At 38.9% G+C, this 18,137-nt stretch overlaps 1 protein-coding gene across 4 annotated transcripts in view; it reads right to left on the bottom strand.

Moving 5' to 3' along the window:
* Positions 1–18,137, bottom strand: part of DENND1B (DENN domain containing 1B) — a 285,090-nt gene that overhangs the window by 149,368 nt on the left and 117,585 nt on the right. For all 4 annotated transcript variants that reach the window (XM_043484553.1, XM_043484555.1, XM_043484552.1 and 1 more), the window contains exon 5: positions 16,247–16,366. In XM_043484553.1, the coding sequence (XP_043340488.1) occupies positions 16,247–16,366 (120 nt within the window). The remainder of the gene's footprint in view (positions 1–16,246; positions 16,367–18,137) is intronic.

Raw genomic sequence — 18,137 nt, 5'->3', positions numbered from 1 at the left:
CACTTTGCTGTAAACTTGAAACTAACACTACATTGTAAACTAACTACATTTCAATTAAAAAAATAAATAACGAATCCAGATCCTTCCACTAAATCACACAAGACCATGTATAAATTGGGACTAGTAATAATACCTCCCATAGCAGTTCTTATAAGTGTCAAATATGTACATGAAAATATTAGAGAAATGTTAGTTGTTATTAACATTACAGAGTAAAAACTCATATAGTTCAGCCTTATATTCTCCTTTATCCTTCCATTAAATCAGGGCTTCAGCCATGCATGCCTTCACATTTACCAATCCCCCAAAATGAGATCCTCACACTCCTATTCTCAACACTTGCCATTTATCCAAATACTACTCCATTTCTAGAATCAACTTAAATGCCACATTCTTGGTAATACTTTCTCGATTCTTTAATCAATCTTCATTTATTTCTCTTTCTTATGTTCCCCTATGGCATATTACTGCAAATTCTATTTAACATTTAATTCTATTTTATATTATTTACTGATTTCTCCCACTGGATTTTACATTTACCAAAGACTATTTCTTATTCATCCACCTCAACAACCTCCCTACCTACCTACCGTGTCTATTAAAGTTTCTTATACATAGTAAATTATACACTGAGTTGAACTCCTGACATTGTATACCTAGTTCTGCTCTATATTCCAACTTGCTGCTTATTACATCAAGCTAGGATGCCTTCAGTGCATATGTCCACTGCTCAGAAAGGGAACAGGAAAGCTAGAAAACTCTTTTGAATGAAATATACACAGAATTTTCTGTTTCTACAATGTTCAGTGTGACATGAACTTCTCCCTATAATTTAGTAATTTTCTTTAAAAAATTAATGATTTCACCAGGTTTACCAATAGAATTTATTCCCTCATTTAATCTTTAAACCAAATTGTTCATACTCAAATCCTCTCACAAATAAACACAGTGTTCTAACTCAGCTGTTGGCAGCATAATGTGTTCACAGTGAGCAACCCCTACTATCCTGGCAAGAATTGTAGGACTACCTAATTACAGTAGTCTCTCATATCTATTTTCACTGGGATGAGGAACAATATGGATATATCAAAAAGCAAATGGCCTGGAAAGTATCTTGGAATTTTCCCACAAATACGGAAGTCACACTGAGCAGAGTCAAACTGGACTTTTCTACATCATGTGCAGTTTTTCTAAGATAGTAAGAGAAATGCCAGAGTATAAGATTTTCATCAGAAATAAGATAAAAAGATCCTATTGTACAAGCTAAGAAAGACAAAAGTATTTTGAATAAGCTGAAGATTTATATGGGCCTTAAGTTTGACATAAAGAAGATAGAGGACCTCCCTGGTGGTCCAGGTAAAGAATCCATCTGCCAATGCAGGGGACACGGGTTTGATCTCTGATCTGGGGAGATTCCCCATGCCACAGGGCAACTAAACCAGTCCACCACAACTAGTGAGCCTTGCATGCCCCAGCTACTGAAGCTCAGGCACCCTAGAGGGCCCATGCTCTGCAACAAGAGAAACCACCGCAATAAGAAACCCATGCACTGAAACTAGAGAGCAACCTCTGCTTGAGGCAACTAGAGAAAGCCTGCATGCAACCACAGAGACCCAGTGCAGCCAATAAACAGGTAAATAAATATCCATGCTTAAAAAAAGGAAAGAGAATTTTAAATGGACAACCAACAAGGACCTAGTGTACAGCACAAGGAACTCTGCTCAGGGTATGCGGCAGCCTGGATGGGAGAGGGGACTGGCAGATAACGGATACATGCATATGTATGGCTGAGTTCCTTTGCTGTCCACCTGAAACTATTATGACATTGTTAATCAGCTATAACCCAACAGAAAATAGAATGTTAAAAAAAATTTTTTTAAAGGATTAGAAGAAAATAGAGATATACAAACAGAACAGAATACAGTCTCTACCACCGAAGAGCTTGGGTTTTCTTTGGGGGAGAACATATACACAACATATGAAATAACTTGAGAATAATGATGAATACCATATTTAATGCTGGTGGTTCAAAACATTTCTCTCATCTCAATGTTACATCACAGATTATTTTAACTACTGCCCTAAAAACACCAGACAGAATTATTTGGTCCTTAAAACGAGCTTCAAAAATTAAAAGAAGATTATTTTCATTTTTCATAATTTGTATTCTTTTCATGAATTGTATTCTCTTTTCTAGCTGATCATATAAACTTTACAAAGAAAATGTGTATTAGAGGACTTGCACACATGTTTTCACTTTATGCCTGCTAATCAATAGTTAGTAACATCTTGGACTTCCCAGGTGGCACAGTGGATAAGAATCCGCCTGCCAGTGCTGGGGACATAGGTTCAACCCCTGGTCCGGTAAGAGTCCACGTGTAGGTGCAGCAACTAAGCAATGCGCCATGACTACTGAGCCCGCGCTCTAACACTCACGAGCCGCAACTCCTGAGCCCTGTGCCGCAACTGCTGAAGTCTGCATTTTCTAGGGCCTGCCAGCCACAACCAATGAGCCCCTATGCCGTAACTGCCGAAGCCCACGTGCCCTAGAGCCAGTGAGCTGCAACTACGGAGGCCACATACTGTAACTCCTCAAGCCCATGCCCTTGAGCCTATGTTCCACAACAAAAGAAGCCACTGCAGTGAGAAGTCTAAGTATCAGAACTAGAAAGCAGCCCCCACTCTCAACAAGAGAAAAAGTCTGCAGCAGTGAAGACCCGGTGCAGCCAAAAACAAAATAAATAAATTATAAAAAATAATTAGTAATATCTTACAGAGACAAGTAAAACAGGACTTCACAAAAATAGAGATAAACGTCTATAGTTTAAGACAACAGTTAATGCAAAAGAAGTGACAGTACAAAGAATAAATTCTAAAATTTCTGTTTTAAAAGGCAGAGTCCCATTTTATGGTACCATAGATACATTATTTCTATTTCTCCTAATTAACTAAAAATATCTTGTATCTTCCGTTTCAGGCAAATAGAACACTAATGTACCCTGAAAAAAAAAACATTCTAAGTTACCTAAAAATGCTGGCTAAACTATGAAAACTATCTTGAGATAAATGAACACAGACACAATCAAAACACAAAACATAGGAAACAAGCCACTGTGACTAAGGGTCAGCAAAAATAATAAACATGAGACTCATATCCACAAAGATAGCAAAAATTAATAGCTGTAGAATAACAAGTTAAAGAAACTTTAAAGAAACAAGAAAAGATATAAAAATATGAAAAGAGACAAATTATATTCAGTGAGCAAGAAGATCTGAAAAGGAACCTAACAGAATTTATAGAAACTGGATGTATAATTAAAATTAAAAACTTTGTAGACAAACAGCAGGATAGATGAACCTAAAGTGGGGAGGAGTAGGACAGGGAGACCACTTTCTCTCCTACAAATTCATCAAAAGAATAACTGAACGCAGAGCAAACTTCGCAAAACAACTTCGGATCGCTAGCTGAGGTCATCAGGCGCCCAGAAAAGCAGCCCATTGTCTTCGAAAGGAGGTAGGACAAAATATAAAAGATAAAAAGTGAGACAAAAGAGCTAAGGACGGAGATCCATCCCGGGAGCTCTTAGGCGGCATTGCTTGGGGTAGGGTCCGGCCCGAGTGCCCTGAGGACAATCGGAGGGAACTTCTGTGAGTTGCCAACTTGAACTGTGGGAGACCAAAAGAGAGAGTAAATTAACTGGCCCGAACACACTGCCGGCCGTTCGCAGAACAAAGAGACCGAGAGGGTCCAGAGAGGAGCTCGCAGGCTGCGGACCGGCCCAGCCCCGCCGGAGGCAGGAGGCAGGGGGGAGGGGAAGGTCGCGGCGAGACACAGGGCGCAGGCACCCGACCGGCGCGGGCGGGGACTGGGGCTGGGGACGCGGAGGGCGGAAGGCGCGCGCGCCCGACTGGAGCCAGCGGAAACTGAGTCTGGGTCCGCGGAAGGGAGGGGGCGCGCCACACCTGGGTAGAGTGCGCCCACCAAGCCCCTGGCTGCCTGGACCGCTCTGACGGGGAAGGCACAGAGAGCAGGCGCAGCTTTTCCTTCCGCGCTTTTGTGGAACACCCGAGGGCTGGAACCTCGCGCAGCGCGGAGCGCGCTCCATACAGAACAGCCGGGAGCCTGAGCAGCACAGACGGAGAAAGCAGCATCAGCCCCTCCCGGCAGCCCCAGCCCCTCCCCGCGGCGCAAGCCTGTCCCCACAGCGCCAGCCTCTCCCTGCAGCGCAAGCCTCTCCCTGCCCCGCAGCGCCAGACCCTCCCCGCAGAGCGACGGAACTAGCTACCTGAATAAGAGTCCACCTCCGCCCGCCTGTGTCAGGGCGGAAATGAGGCTCTGAAGAGACCGGCAAACAGAAGCCAAATAAACAAAGGGAACCGCTTCAGAAGGGACTGGTGCAACAGATTAAAATCCCTCTAGGAAACACTGACTACACCGGAGGGGGCCTGTAGATATCGAGAAGCGTAAGGTGGAACGAGGAGCTATCTGAAACTGAGCCGAACCCACACTGACCGCAACAGCTCCAGAGAAACTCCTAGATATAATTTTACTTTTTTCTTTTTTTTTTTTTTAAATTTTTTTTTTAATTTTTTTCTTTTTTTCTTTTTTCTTTCTTCTCTTTTATTTTCCTTTAAAATCCCCTATTACTCCCCCATTACTCCTTAACTTTCATTTCCACAGACTTTTACGATTTTTTTAATTAGGGGGAAAAAAAAAATTTTTTTTTCTTTTTTTTCTTTTCTTTTTTTTCTTTCCTTTTTCTCTTCTATTTTCTATTTTTCTTTTTCTCTTATTTCTTTTAAAGTCCTCTAGTACTCCTCTACTACTCCTTAATTTTCATTTTCAATACACTATAACCTTACAAAAAAAAAAGAAGAGAAGCCCTATTTTTAAACCGAAGATTATTCTCTCCTAATCTTGACTCTCTGTTTTCTACCTCAGAACACCTCTATTTCCTCCTTTCCCCTTCTTTCCCAATCCAATTCTGTGAATCTTTGTAGGTGACTGGGCTACGGAGAACACTCTGGGAACAGACAGCTGCATAGATCTGTCTCTCTCCTCTTGAGTCCCCCTTTTTCTCCTCCTGTTCATCTCTATCTCCCTCCTCCCTCTCCTCTTCTTCATGTAACTCTGTGAACCTCTCTGGGTGTCCCTCACGGGGGAGAATCTTTTAGCCATTAACCTAGAAGTTTTCTTATCAGGGCTGTATAGTTGGAGAAGTCCTGAGACTACAGGAAGAAGAAAACTGAAATCCAGAGGCAGGAGACTTAAGCCCAAAACCTGAGAACACAAGAAAACTCCTGACTACCTGGAACTTTAAGTGATAAGTGAACATCCAAAAGCCTCCATACCTACACTGAAACCAACCACCACCCAAGAGCCAATAAGTTTTAGAGCAAGACATACCAAGCAAATTCTCCAGCAACGCAGGAACATAGCCCTGAACAATCACTCAGGCTGCCCCAAGGACACACCTAACCACATAGACCATCTCAAAAACTCCAAATTACTGGGCCCTCCATTGCTCTCCAAAGAAAAAGAAAATCAAGTTCCACGCACTCAGAACACTGACGCAAGCTCCCAGGAAATCTTGACAAGCCAATCGTCCTAACCGCCACCCACTGGGTTAAACCTCCACAATAAAAAGGAACCACAGACCTCCAGAATACAGAAAGCCCACTCCAGACACAGCAATCTAAACAAGATGAAAAGGCAGAGAAATACCCAACAGGTAAAGGAACATGAAAAATGCCCACCAAGTCAAACAAAAGAGGAGGAGATAGGGAATCTACCTGAAAAAGAATTTAGAATAATGATAATAAAATGATCCAAAATCTTGAAAACAAAATGGAGTTACAGATAAATAGCCTGGAGACAAAGATTGAAAAGATACAAGAAATGTTTAATAAAGACCTAGAAGAAATAAAAAAAGAGTCAATTAAAAATGAATAATGCAATAAATAGATCATAAAAACCTCTAGAGGGAACCACAGAGTAGAAATAATGGAGAGAGAAGATAGGATAAGTGAGGTAGAAAGATGAATGGTGGAAATTAAATGAAGCAGAGAGGAAAAAAGAAAAAAAGATCAAAATGAAATGAGGACAACCTCAGGGACCTCTGGGACAATGTGAAATGCCCCAACATTCAAATCATAGGAGTTCCAGAAGAAGAAGACAAAAAGAAAGGCCATGAGAAAATACTCGAGGAGATAATAGCTGAAAACTTCTCTAAAATGGGGAAGGAAATAGCCACCCAAGCCCAAGAAACCCAGAGAGTCCCAAACAGGATAAACCCAAGGTGAAACACCCCAAGACACATATTAATCAAATTAACAAAGATCAAACACAAAAAACAAATATTAAAAGCAGCAAGGGAGAAACAACAAATAACACACAAAGGGATTCCCATAAGGATAACAGCTGATCTATCAATAGAACCCTCCAGGCCAGAAGGGAATGGCAGGACATACTGAAAGTAATGAAAGAGAATAACCTACAACCTAGATTACTGTACCCAGCAAGGATCTCATTCAGATATGAAGGAAAATTCAAAAGCTTTACAGACAAGCAAAAGCTGAGAGAATTCAGCACCACCAAACCAGCTCTTCAACAATTGCTAAAGGATCTTCTCTAGACAGGAAATGCAGAAAGGTTGTATAAATGTGAACCCAAAACAACAAAGTAAATGGCAACGGGACAACACCTATCAATAATTACCTTAAATGTAAATGGGTTGAATGCCCCAACCAAAAGACAAAGATTGGCTGAATGGATACAAAAGCAAGACCCCTATATATGCTGTCTACAAGACACCCACCTCAAAACAAGAGACACATACAGACTAAAAGTGAAGGGCTGGAAAAAAATTATTTCATGCAAACGGACGACGCAAAAAGAAAGCAGGAGTCGCAATACTTCATATCGTAAAATAGACTTTCAAATAAAGGAGGTGAAAAGAGACAAAGAAGGACACTACATAAATGATCAAAGGTCAATCCAAGAAAAGATATAACAATTATAAAATATATATGCCCAACATAGGAGCACCACAATATGTAAGGCAAACACTAACGAAGTATGAAGAGGAATTGATAGTAACACAATAATATGAGACTTTATACCCACTCACAACTATGATAATCAACTAAACAGAAAATTAACAAAGGAAAACAACAAACCTTAAATGACACAATGGACCAGCTAGACATAATTGATATCTATAGGACATTTCACCCCAAAACAATCAACTTCACCTTTTTCTCAAGTGCACACGGAACCTTCTCCAGAACAGATCACATCCTGGGCCATAAATCTAGTCTTGAAAAATTCAAAAAAATTGAAATCATTCCAGTCATCTTTTCTGACCACAGTACAGTAAGATTAGATCTCAATTACAGGAAAAAAATTGTTAAAAATTCAAACATATGGAGGCTAAATAACACGCTTCTGAACAACCAACAAATCATAGAAGAAATCAAAAAAGAAATCAAAATATGCATAGAAATGAGTGAAAATGAAAACACAACAACCCAAAACCTATGGGACACTGTAAAAGCAGTGCTAAGGGGAAGGTTCATAGCATTACAGGCTTATCTCAAGAAACAAGAAAAAAGTCAAATTAATAACCTAACTCTACACCTAAAGCAATTAGAGAAGGAAGAAATGAAGAACCCCAGGGTTAGTAGAAGGAAAGAAATCTTAAAAATTAGGGCAGAAATAAATGCAAAAGAAACTAAAGAGACCATAGCAAAAATCAACAAAGCTAAAAGTTGGTTTTTTGAAAAAATAAACAAAATTGACAAACCATTAGCAAGACTCATTAAGAAACAAAGAGAGAAGAACCAAATTAACAAAATTAGAAATGAAAATGGAGAGATCACAACAGACAACACTGAAATACAAAGGATCATAAGAGACTACTACCAGCAGCTCTATGCCAATAAAATGGACAACTTGGATGAAATGGACAAATTCTTAGAAAAGTATAACTTTCCAAAACTGAACCAGGAAGAAATAGAAGATCTTAACAGACCCATCACAAACAAGGAAATCGAAACTGTAATCAGAAATGTTCCAGCAAACAAAAGCCCAGGACCAGATGGCTTCACAGCTGAATTCTTCCAAAAATTTAGAGAAGAGCTAACACCTATCTTACTCAAAACTCTTCCAGAAAATTGCAGAAGAAGGTAAACTTCCAAACTCATTCTATGAGACCACCATCACCCTAACTTCAAAACCAGAATAAGATGCCAACAAAAAAAAAGAAAACATAACAGACAATATCACTGGATGAACATAGATGCAAAATCCTTAACAAAATTCTAGCAAACAGAATCCAACAACATATTTAAAAAAAATCATACATCATGACCAAGTGGCTTTATCGCAGGAATGCAAGGATTCTTTAATATTCACAAATCAATCAATGTAATACACCACATTAACAAATTGAAAGATAAAAACCATATGATTATCTCAATAGATGCAGAAAAAGCCTTTGACAAATTTCAACATCTATTTATGATTAAAACTCTCCAGAAAGCAGGAATAGAAGGAACATCCTCAACTAATAAAGCTATATGACAAACCCACAGCAAGCATCACCCTCAATGGTGAAAAATTGACAGCATTTCCCCTGAAATCAGGAACAAGACAAGGGTGCCCACTCTCACCACTACTGTTCAACATAGTGTTGGAAGTTTTGGCCACAGCAATCAGAGCAGAAAAAGAAGTAAAAGGAATCCAGATAGGAAAGGAAGAAGTGAAACTCTCGCTGTTTGCAGATGACATGATCCTCTACATAGAAAACCCTAAAGACTCTACCAGAAAATACTAGAGCTAATCAACGAATATAGTAAAGTTGCAGGATATAAAATTAACACACAGAAATCCCTTGCATTCCTATACACTAACAATGAGAAAACAGAAAGAGAAACTAAGGAAACAATACCATTCACCATTGCAACAAAAAGAATAAAATACTTAGGAGTAATCTACCTAAAGAACAAAAGACCTATACATAGAACTATAAAACACTGGTGAAAGAAATCAAAGAGGACACAAACAGATGGAGAAACATACCTGTTCATGGATTGGAGGAATCAATATTGTCAAAATGGCTATACTACCCAAAGCAATCTATAGATTCAATGCAATCCCTATCAAGCTACCAACGCTATTTTTCACAGAACTAGAACAAATAATTTCACAATTTGTATGGAAATACTAAAAACCTCAAATAGCCAAAATAATCTTGAGAAAGAAGAATGGAACTGGAGGAATCAACCTGCCTGACTTCAGACTCTACTACAAAGCCACAGTCATCAAGACAGTATGGTACTGGCACAAAGACAGAAATATAGATCAATGGAACAGAATAGAAAGCCCAGAGATAAATCCACGAACCTATGGACACCTTATCTTTGACAAAGGAGGCAAGGATATACAATGGAAAAAAGACAACCTCTTTAACAAGTGGTGCTGGGAAAACTGGTCAACCACTTGTAAAAGAATGAAACTAGAACACTTTCTAACACCATACACAAAAATAAACTCAAAATGGATTAAAGATCTAAATGTAAGACCAGAAACTATAAAACTCCTAGAGGAGAACATAGGCAAAACACTCTCCGACATAAATCACAGCAGGATCCTCTATGACCCACCTCCCAGAATATTGGAAATAAAAGCAAAAATAAACAAATGGGACCTAATGAAACTTAAAAGCTTTTGCACTACAAAGGAAACTATAAGCAAGGTGAAAAGACAGCCCTCAGATTGGGAGAAAATAATAGCAAATGAAGAAACAGACAAAGGATTAATCTCAAAAATATACAAGCAACTCCTGCAGCTCAATTCCAGAAAAATAAATGACCCAATCAAAAAATGGGCCAAAGAACTAAACAGACATTTCTCCAAAGAAGACATACAGATGGCTAACAAACACATGAAAAGATGCTCAACATCACTCATTATTAGAGAAATGCAAATCAAAACCACAATGAGGTACCATTACACGCCAGTCAGGATGGCTGCTATCCAAAAGTCTACAAGCAATAAATGCTGGAGAGGGTGTGGAGAAAAGGGAACCCTCTTACACTGTTGGTGGGAATGCAAACTAGTACAGCCGCTATGGAAAACAGTGTGGAGATTTCTTTAAAAAATGGAAATAGAACTGCCATATGACCCAGCACTCCCACTTCTGGGCATACGCACCAAGGAAACCAGATCTGAAAGAGACACGTGCACCCCAATGTTCATCGCAGCACTGTTTATAATAGCCAGGACATGGAAGCAACCTAGATGCCCATCAGCAGACAAATGGATAAGGAAGCTGTAGTACATATACACCATGGAATGTTACTCAGCCGTTAAAAAGAATTCATTTGAATCAGTCCTAATGAGATGGATGAAAGTGGAGCCCATTATACAGAGTGAAGTAAGCCAGAAAGATAAAGATCATTACAGCATACTAACACATATATATGGAATTTAGTAAGATGGTAATGATAACCCTATATGCAAAACAGAAAAAGAGACACAGATGTACAGAACAGACTTTTGGACTCTGTGGGAGAAGGTGAGGGTGGGATGTTTTGAGAACAGCATGCATATTATCTATAGTGAAACAGATCACCAGCCCAGGTGGGATGCATGAGACAAGTGCTCGGGCCTGGTGCACTGGGAAGACCCAGAGGAATCGGGTGGAGAGGGAGGTGGGAGGGGGGATCGGGATGGGGAATACATGTAACTCCATGGCTGATTCATGTCAATGTATGACAGAACCCACTACAATGTTGTGAAGTAATTAGCCTCTAACTAATAAAAATAAATGAAAAAAAAAAAAGAAAGTAAAAAAAAAACAAAAACACTAGGTACTTGACATGCATTCTCTCATATAATTCTTATAATAATGCCGTGATGCGTATCTGCCTAAACTAAGGTAAGACCACTGAGTTGAGGGCCATAGAGCTACTGAACAGTGAGCCTGAGGTCAGCATTCCCACTGAGCAACAGATGCTCAAGGCTCTGAAGTCAAGTCTCTTATAAAATTTATTTGTTTAACTAATGTCCAGAGCAGTATCTTTCTTTCTGCCTCTTATATTTTATTCATATGCACAAATTTCCCAGCAGATAAACATTTCGATTTGATCCTTTCACTTAACACATCAGCAATTCCTTCCAACTGGAGATTTCAGTACTGCTTGTTACGTTCATCACTACAGATAAAAATTTCTGAAAAGATATGGCCTGCAACATGGCACAAGATCTCTCTTCAGACAACACAAATCTAGCAACATTTCAGTATATTTCCATCAAGAAGAAGACTGGCAGCTCGTAGCTATTGTCTAGCCAACATTCTTCTCTGTACATAATTTGTTCCTGAGAGATAATGGGACTCTTTCTACAACAGCACTGCCTGATACAGCAGTAAGCAGCATCACCATAAAGAACTGAGTTTAGTTATACACACTGTGCTCTCTGTGAACACGCGATGGTTCTTAGTGATAACTAGCCCCTTTCAAGAGTACATATCATTCTTTTTTTTTTTTTTCCATGAAAACATCACTTGTGTCAAAGTAGACTACTCCGCAAGTCAGTCATGCTCCTAGGATGTCAGGGAAGCAGGGACATTTTCTGTTGCAAGTAAACAGTAGCATCTACAGCGGAGGCTGCAGACTGGCTACAAGCAGACGTATCTAGCCCACAGTCATACTGTTGTTTGGGCAACACACCGTGGCTGTTGAACTGAATAAGCAGCCAACTTCTAAAACAGGCAATTCACTTAAAAACCTACATTTCCTCTCCTACAAATCAAAAGAACCCACAGTGCTGGTCACACATTTTTTTTTTCCATTTTTCATCAAAAATCTAGAGTTGAGTAACAGTTTTTGTCTTTGGATGCGGTATGTGCCATTTCTTTAGATCACCCCAATTTCCTACTGTCAGCCTAACCTGCTTATCTCATTTTAGTCCCCGAGCTGTCCCAACTGGTAACTGAATTCACCACCCCTGATACAGACAACTGGACAACATGAAGTCGTGCTCACTTTACATGTGACAACGAAGTGGTCCCGGGCACACCAAGTAGTCAATAAGTCAAATATTTTAACAAGGTTCCACTGCACACTTTAAAAACAAAAGTGTGCTCAAAAAATGCACACACACACAGATATATGTGTGTGTAATAAACACTATAAATTATATAAGCTAGCCTTGCTCAGATAAGAAAGGTTATTCCCATGTTTCTATTTTTGTGGTTTCTTAGATAATTTTCAAATATGTTCAAAGCAATTAATTTTTAACTAATGTATAAACTCCTAATTATCATTAAGTCAAAATAGTTTTCACTAAATTTTACAGTCCCAAAGACGTTCAAAATTTCTTACCACCAAACACAAACATCCCAGAAAGTTGTTAAAAATGTATTCAACATATAATGACTAGATAAAATGTTTTACTTGAGTTTTAAAAAACTGAAAATGTCATTCTTTAGCAAAAGATTCCTGTGACTCTCATAGTCTTGTAAATATACATAAATGTAAAACAAGAGATATTAAGACCAAATCATTTTAAAACAGAAAACAGGAGGTTCTTCAAAGGTTAGTTATGAGATTATTTCCTTTTCATGAAGACATAAGGCCAGGGACAGATGTCTCAGGAAAACCACAAGTCCGCTGAACAGCAAGGAGACTTCCCCCACACTTGGCTCCCACTATCCTATTGAGCTGATAAAACTTTTACATCCAAAAGTCAAAGGTTAAATAAAGGAAAGGAAATGTTTTTTGTCAAGCAGTCAGGTAACTACTAACAGTCTCGGTGATCAGCAGGAACCTAACTCAGAGTAATCAAATAAAACTAAGGAAACTGCCTTTCCGTAGAAAAACGTCTCATGTCTAGAGGCTGTTTTTCTGTCTGGAAAATTGACACAAAATGTGTAAAATTGAAACATTCTGCTTCTAAGGGACTTGCCTCAAGGAAGAGTGTGAAAGCCTCCAGTTTGGAATGAGTCAGGGGCGGGGGGGACTACAAAGGCACCAAACCCTAGTCTGTCTTCCTTATGAGGGTACTTCATTTTGAACCCATGGCGACAACTTTATAGTTGTAAAATTATGTTAATTAAATTAGAGTAAATATTATTTCTTGCATTTCTACTATCATACTAAAGCAATGCTAAATACAAACAGTGGCATGATTTAAATTAGTACTATTTCAGGGTATTTTTGAAATTTTGTTAAAGCAGGACAAATATGCCATAGAAAAGGCTAAAGCACACAAAATTCAAAATTTTGTTAATTTTTATATTAAATTAACCTGAATTCTAATATTTTTTTCTAAAAGGTGAATGAAACATATAGAAATTAAATACACTCACTTCCAAATTTTATAATAGCATAAATCCAGTAGAAAAAGAAACCATGGTTTTGATAGCAAGGTGTACAGTTTTCTAGTTTAGAATTATAACATAAATTTAAATTACTTTCAAATCTTATAATATCATCATTCAGAATGCAAAGTAACTTTAAAGCATTATGTACAAACTTTCTAGATCAGAACTCTAAGGATAGAGTCATTTTTATTAATAATGTATATAAATCACTTAGCAAAATGTTTGATTTATAGTAAACAAACACTAAGTGATGTTGCTGTTAATTTGCTATTATTAGGACTATCATGGCCATCTCTAACTTTGCTATTCAAGAAATCCAACAGTTATTTTTTGCTATCTTAAAGAAAATTTACTACCAAATTGTACTTAATTTTACTTTGTATTAAACATCTTAAACATGCTTAAGTGTATTCCATTTTCATTATGACTACTCTAAAGGACCTAAAATATTTTAAACTATTAGATATCAACAAAAACTCAAGAGATACAAGTTTTCTTTTAAAATTTAGATCATTAAAACATGAACTAAGACATTAGATGGTAAAATAAATGAATAATTTTTATGAAGATATAGTTGATCACAAAAGTAAACAATTTAAAGTGTTTAACAGGATATCATAAAGACAACAGGAGAAATTATTAATTTCTATTAAAGGATCTTAAATCACTGATACTGAAAATGACCTATAAATAATCAATTCATTATTATTTCACAACAGAATACCTAAAAATGTCATATGTTTCAATATAAATGCAATACTCTGCACAAAAGACAGCTTCAAGAACAAGGTACTAAAATTTTTCATATCTGAAAGTCATAATATACTTCAGGTAAAGAAATAAGTAGCTGATTTTAAAAACTATAATTGGAAAGGATATCATCTTTGTGCTAAATCTCAACTTTTAAGAAAAGCAATGTAAGTTTTTTCAGTTTATAAAGGCTTCTATATATATTCATTCCTTTTACCAGCTGTGAATAAACACCACAGTTTATCAGCTGCTAGCCAATAGAAAGATATATAAACTATTCAATTATGTCAGGAACTGATTTTGGCAGCAGTGAGTTGCAGAACAGATTCAAATACTACAGAGGAATGACATTGACAACTTACTCTCAAATGGGTCAGCGTAACCGTGTAACAGACACATGGAGAACGTGTGTGTGTGTGTGTGCGCGCACTGAGAGCAAGGCGGGCAGGGACAGAAGCAGGTTAACAACTGTGAATCCTGGGCACGTGAGACAATTGCTCACAGTACTATTCCTGAAACCTATCTGCAAACTTGATTTTTTAATGAAAAGATTTAAAAATTCATAGAGAAAAATCAGAAAGCTTGTACAGCCTCAGTCTTTGTTAGGGCAAACTTGTTTTGGGCAGAGGGTGACAGGCGCAAGGTGACAGACCCCGTCCAAGTGTGGCTTTGGAACTTTCAGCATGAAACAAAAAGGTAAAGGAGATGTCCCCACCCACTTCCCACACGGTCACTCCCAAACCCGCTGCCCCAAAACAATGGTTTCAAATTAGAAGAATCAGCCTACAGCTGAAGCATAACACGTCTCTGGATAAAACATCGTTTCAACACACTTGCTCCAGATTAAAGAGCTGAGCCTAAAGACAGGAACGGGAGAATCCATGCTCTATTACTCATAAAGTGAAGTGAAGTTGCTCAGTCATGTCTGTCTCTTTGCGACCCCATGGACTGTAGCCCACCAGGCTCCTCCATCCATTGAATTTTCTAGGCAAGAGTACTGGAGTGGGTTGCCATTTCCTTCTCCAGTTACTCATAAAGCAGTCAAGTATTTGGTTCTGAATAAAGATTGGGAAAAACTCTCCAACTCAAACAAACATTCTGAGTAAATTTATAACTTAACCCTCAAAGAATGACAGGAATGGAGCTAAACAGCAAGAGAACAGAGTAGACATCAGTATCATACCAACATTCTTCTGCGATAATTATTCAGTTGAACCTTATTTCTTTTCCTATGGGCATTTCTGTAGAGACTAGCTTGACCAACACGTGTATTATAATCACAGGCTATGACACACCTACATTTCGGAGTCATCAGGGAAGCTAACCTTCAGGACCTGCCCTCCTCAGCGCCAGCAGCTCAGACTCCAGTCACAGAGACCCGCTCTCAGCAGCCTCCTGGGCACCGGGCGACGAGGGAGGTGATGGGGGCAGGAGAAGCAGGGCCAGTGAAACAGACTCAGGACCCAGGAGACACCGCGGCTCCGTGCCCGCTCAGGGCGGCTGGCTCAGCAGCACCAGCACCAGCGAGAGGACGAGACACGCGAACTTGATGCAAAATTTCACTAAAATTTACAAGGTTAGAAACATCTTCTAAAATTTTAAAAACACCACGTGGCCAAATAAAGCACCTCTGAACACTTCTGCCCAGAAGCACCAGTCTGCGATCTCTGTCTTAAACCACCAATTCACCTTCGAGAATCCAAGTCATGGGTCAATAATAGAAAAAAGCAAGTGCTAATTTAACCAGACTTTTCGCATGCTATTCAATATGTAAAACATGTATTATTTGACCTGCTATTTTAAGAATGAACCCATAAAAAAGTATTCTTTACAAGAGCCAATGCTAACACAACATTGTAAGTCAACTATACTTCAATAATTTCTTTAAAAGGAGCCAATTCTACTGTCACTGGTAAATCTTTAAACCTAACTGATGCTGTATACAGAGAGTAAACAAAATTATTTTTCAGCTTTGCTGGATTTAGAGAAAACAAAAAATATATACAAGCACATTTTTAAGCATTCCAAGCATACAGCAAAGTGGAACAGAGAGACGCAGTTAATCCACCGTGTCCCCAAGTGCATTTTTCACGACAAACACTCACCTCAGGATGCACAAGCAGATCTTGCCTCCTGCGGTGAGTCGGCAGAACCCAAACCTCTGTTTGCTCTCAATGTCCGTCAGCACAAAGGCAAAGTGCTGTCCAACCTGATTCCGAGACGCCCTGAAATGCAGCAACAGCACAACACTTCAAGCCTCGTGTGAGAATCGTCTTAAAGAAAAGCAAGAGTCAGGCCAGGCGGACACGAGCCATTGTTTTCACATTTCCAGTCAGCTGGTTCTCAGAGCTGGAGTGATGTTTTAAAATGAAAATGAGTGTGAAATGTGTAAATGAAATCATGAATCAGCACATTAGGAGCTGAGCTCCTCCGCATGTGCTAATACCTGGCTGGAGAAGCATGAGGTATCTTAACTGTAAGTTTTCACGTGCTAGCTGTGTCTGACTCTGTCACCCCACAGACTGTAGCCCACGAGGCTCCTCTGTCCATGGGATTCTCCAGGCAAGAACGCTGGAGTGGGCTGCCGTTTCCTCCTCCGGGGAATCTCCCTGACCCAGGGATCAAGCCCAGGTCTCCTGCACTGCAGGCGGACTCGTTACCACTATCTGGTAAATGCCAGCACCACTAGCCATGGCACGCCGGGGTGAGAAGCTCCAGCCTCCCGTCCAGGGAGCCCCAGGGCTGCCCACACAGCAGAGTGTGCTGTGGCCTGTCCACTGGCAGCCCGGCCAACTCTCTTGAATTGCTTCTTCTGTTGACCTTCTCACTCAATAAAGCCCCGTACAAATTACTATTGGCATTTCTTTATAGCATTCTCTTCTAGAGCTACCTATATCCTGGTAATAAATTTCCAAGTACAAAGTAATAATACAATGCCCATTTAAAAAAAGCTTACTACAAAGAATTTTTAGTTAATGTTGACCCAAGGGTCAGACGGTCGTCGTATGTGTCACGCTACCATGGAAGGTGAGGTCAAAGTCCCTACACTGAATCTTTATTATTTAAAATACACAAATACACTTCCCATCACTGGCCATAACCTTGCCATTAGACAGCAACAACTGAACATCTGCTTCCTTGATGCAAAATAAAATTTCCAGGATGCCTAAATTTTGGCTTGGAAGTGGTGAGCGAATTATGTACAATGAAAAAAGTTACTTACTCCTACTGTTCCAAGACTGCAAATCATTTTCAAATGTCAAGAAATATTGCATTTCAAATGCTGAACATTTAACAAACACACTTTTATGTGCAAGGTGGGTTATTTTGTTTTTTTTAACAAACTTCAGAAACAGCCTCTGGTGTCTAAGGCGCCCCCCAGTGCCCAGGGCTTACAATTTACTGCCATAGCTTTGCTTTCTGTATCTCATCCTTGCTATTAACCTGGAAACTGCAACGTTTGTGGACACAACTGATTCTCCAGAAAAGAGCTATGCTTATTAGCATCAGTTAGTCCATCATTTGAAAGGCTTTATCTTTAATGCTGTACAATTTTAGATTTTTACCCATCTTGACTTTTAGCAAAATATTTTCCTAAAATAGATTTTCTTTTAGAAGCTGCCTTACAGCATATTCTTTAAAAAAAAAAAAAAAAGAAACTGATATTAGGGTGTGAAAAATCACATGAAAAACAATAAATGATCTGTTTTATGCTTCAAGAGCTATATATGCTGCAACATTCCTGCCACAACCCAGGTAATACGCTATTCATTCAGCATTTGTTCAGTAAAATACAAACATAATGAGATTTTCAAAACTGCTAGGTAAGAGGGTGTCTGTGCAGCCTTTGGTAATACTGCACTATTTCTATAAAGCTACTTGTGGGAGACAACCAGCCCTGAGTTCTACAATATCACACAGATGGTCTTTTCAATCAGGGTGAAGTGACATAGAAACCAGGACGTATACATCTAATTTTAAAAGACACAATTCTAA

Source organism: Cervus canadensis, chromosome 13, assembly GCF_019320065.1.
Source record: "Cervus canadensis isolate Bull #8, Minnesota chromosome 13, ASM1932006v1, whole genome shotgun sequence".
NCBI lineage: Eukaryota > Metazoa > Chordata > Mammalia > Artiodactyla > Cervidae > Cervus > Cervus canadensis.
Note: the sequence above shows the minus strand (reverse complement) of the source record. Positions and strands in the feature narration are given on the sequence as shown.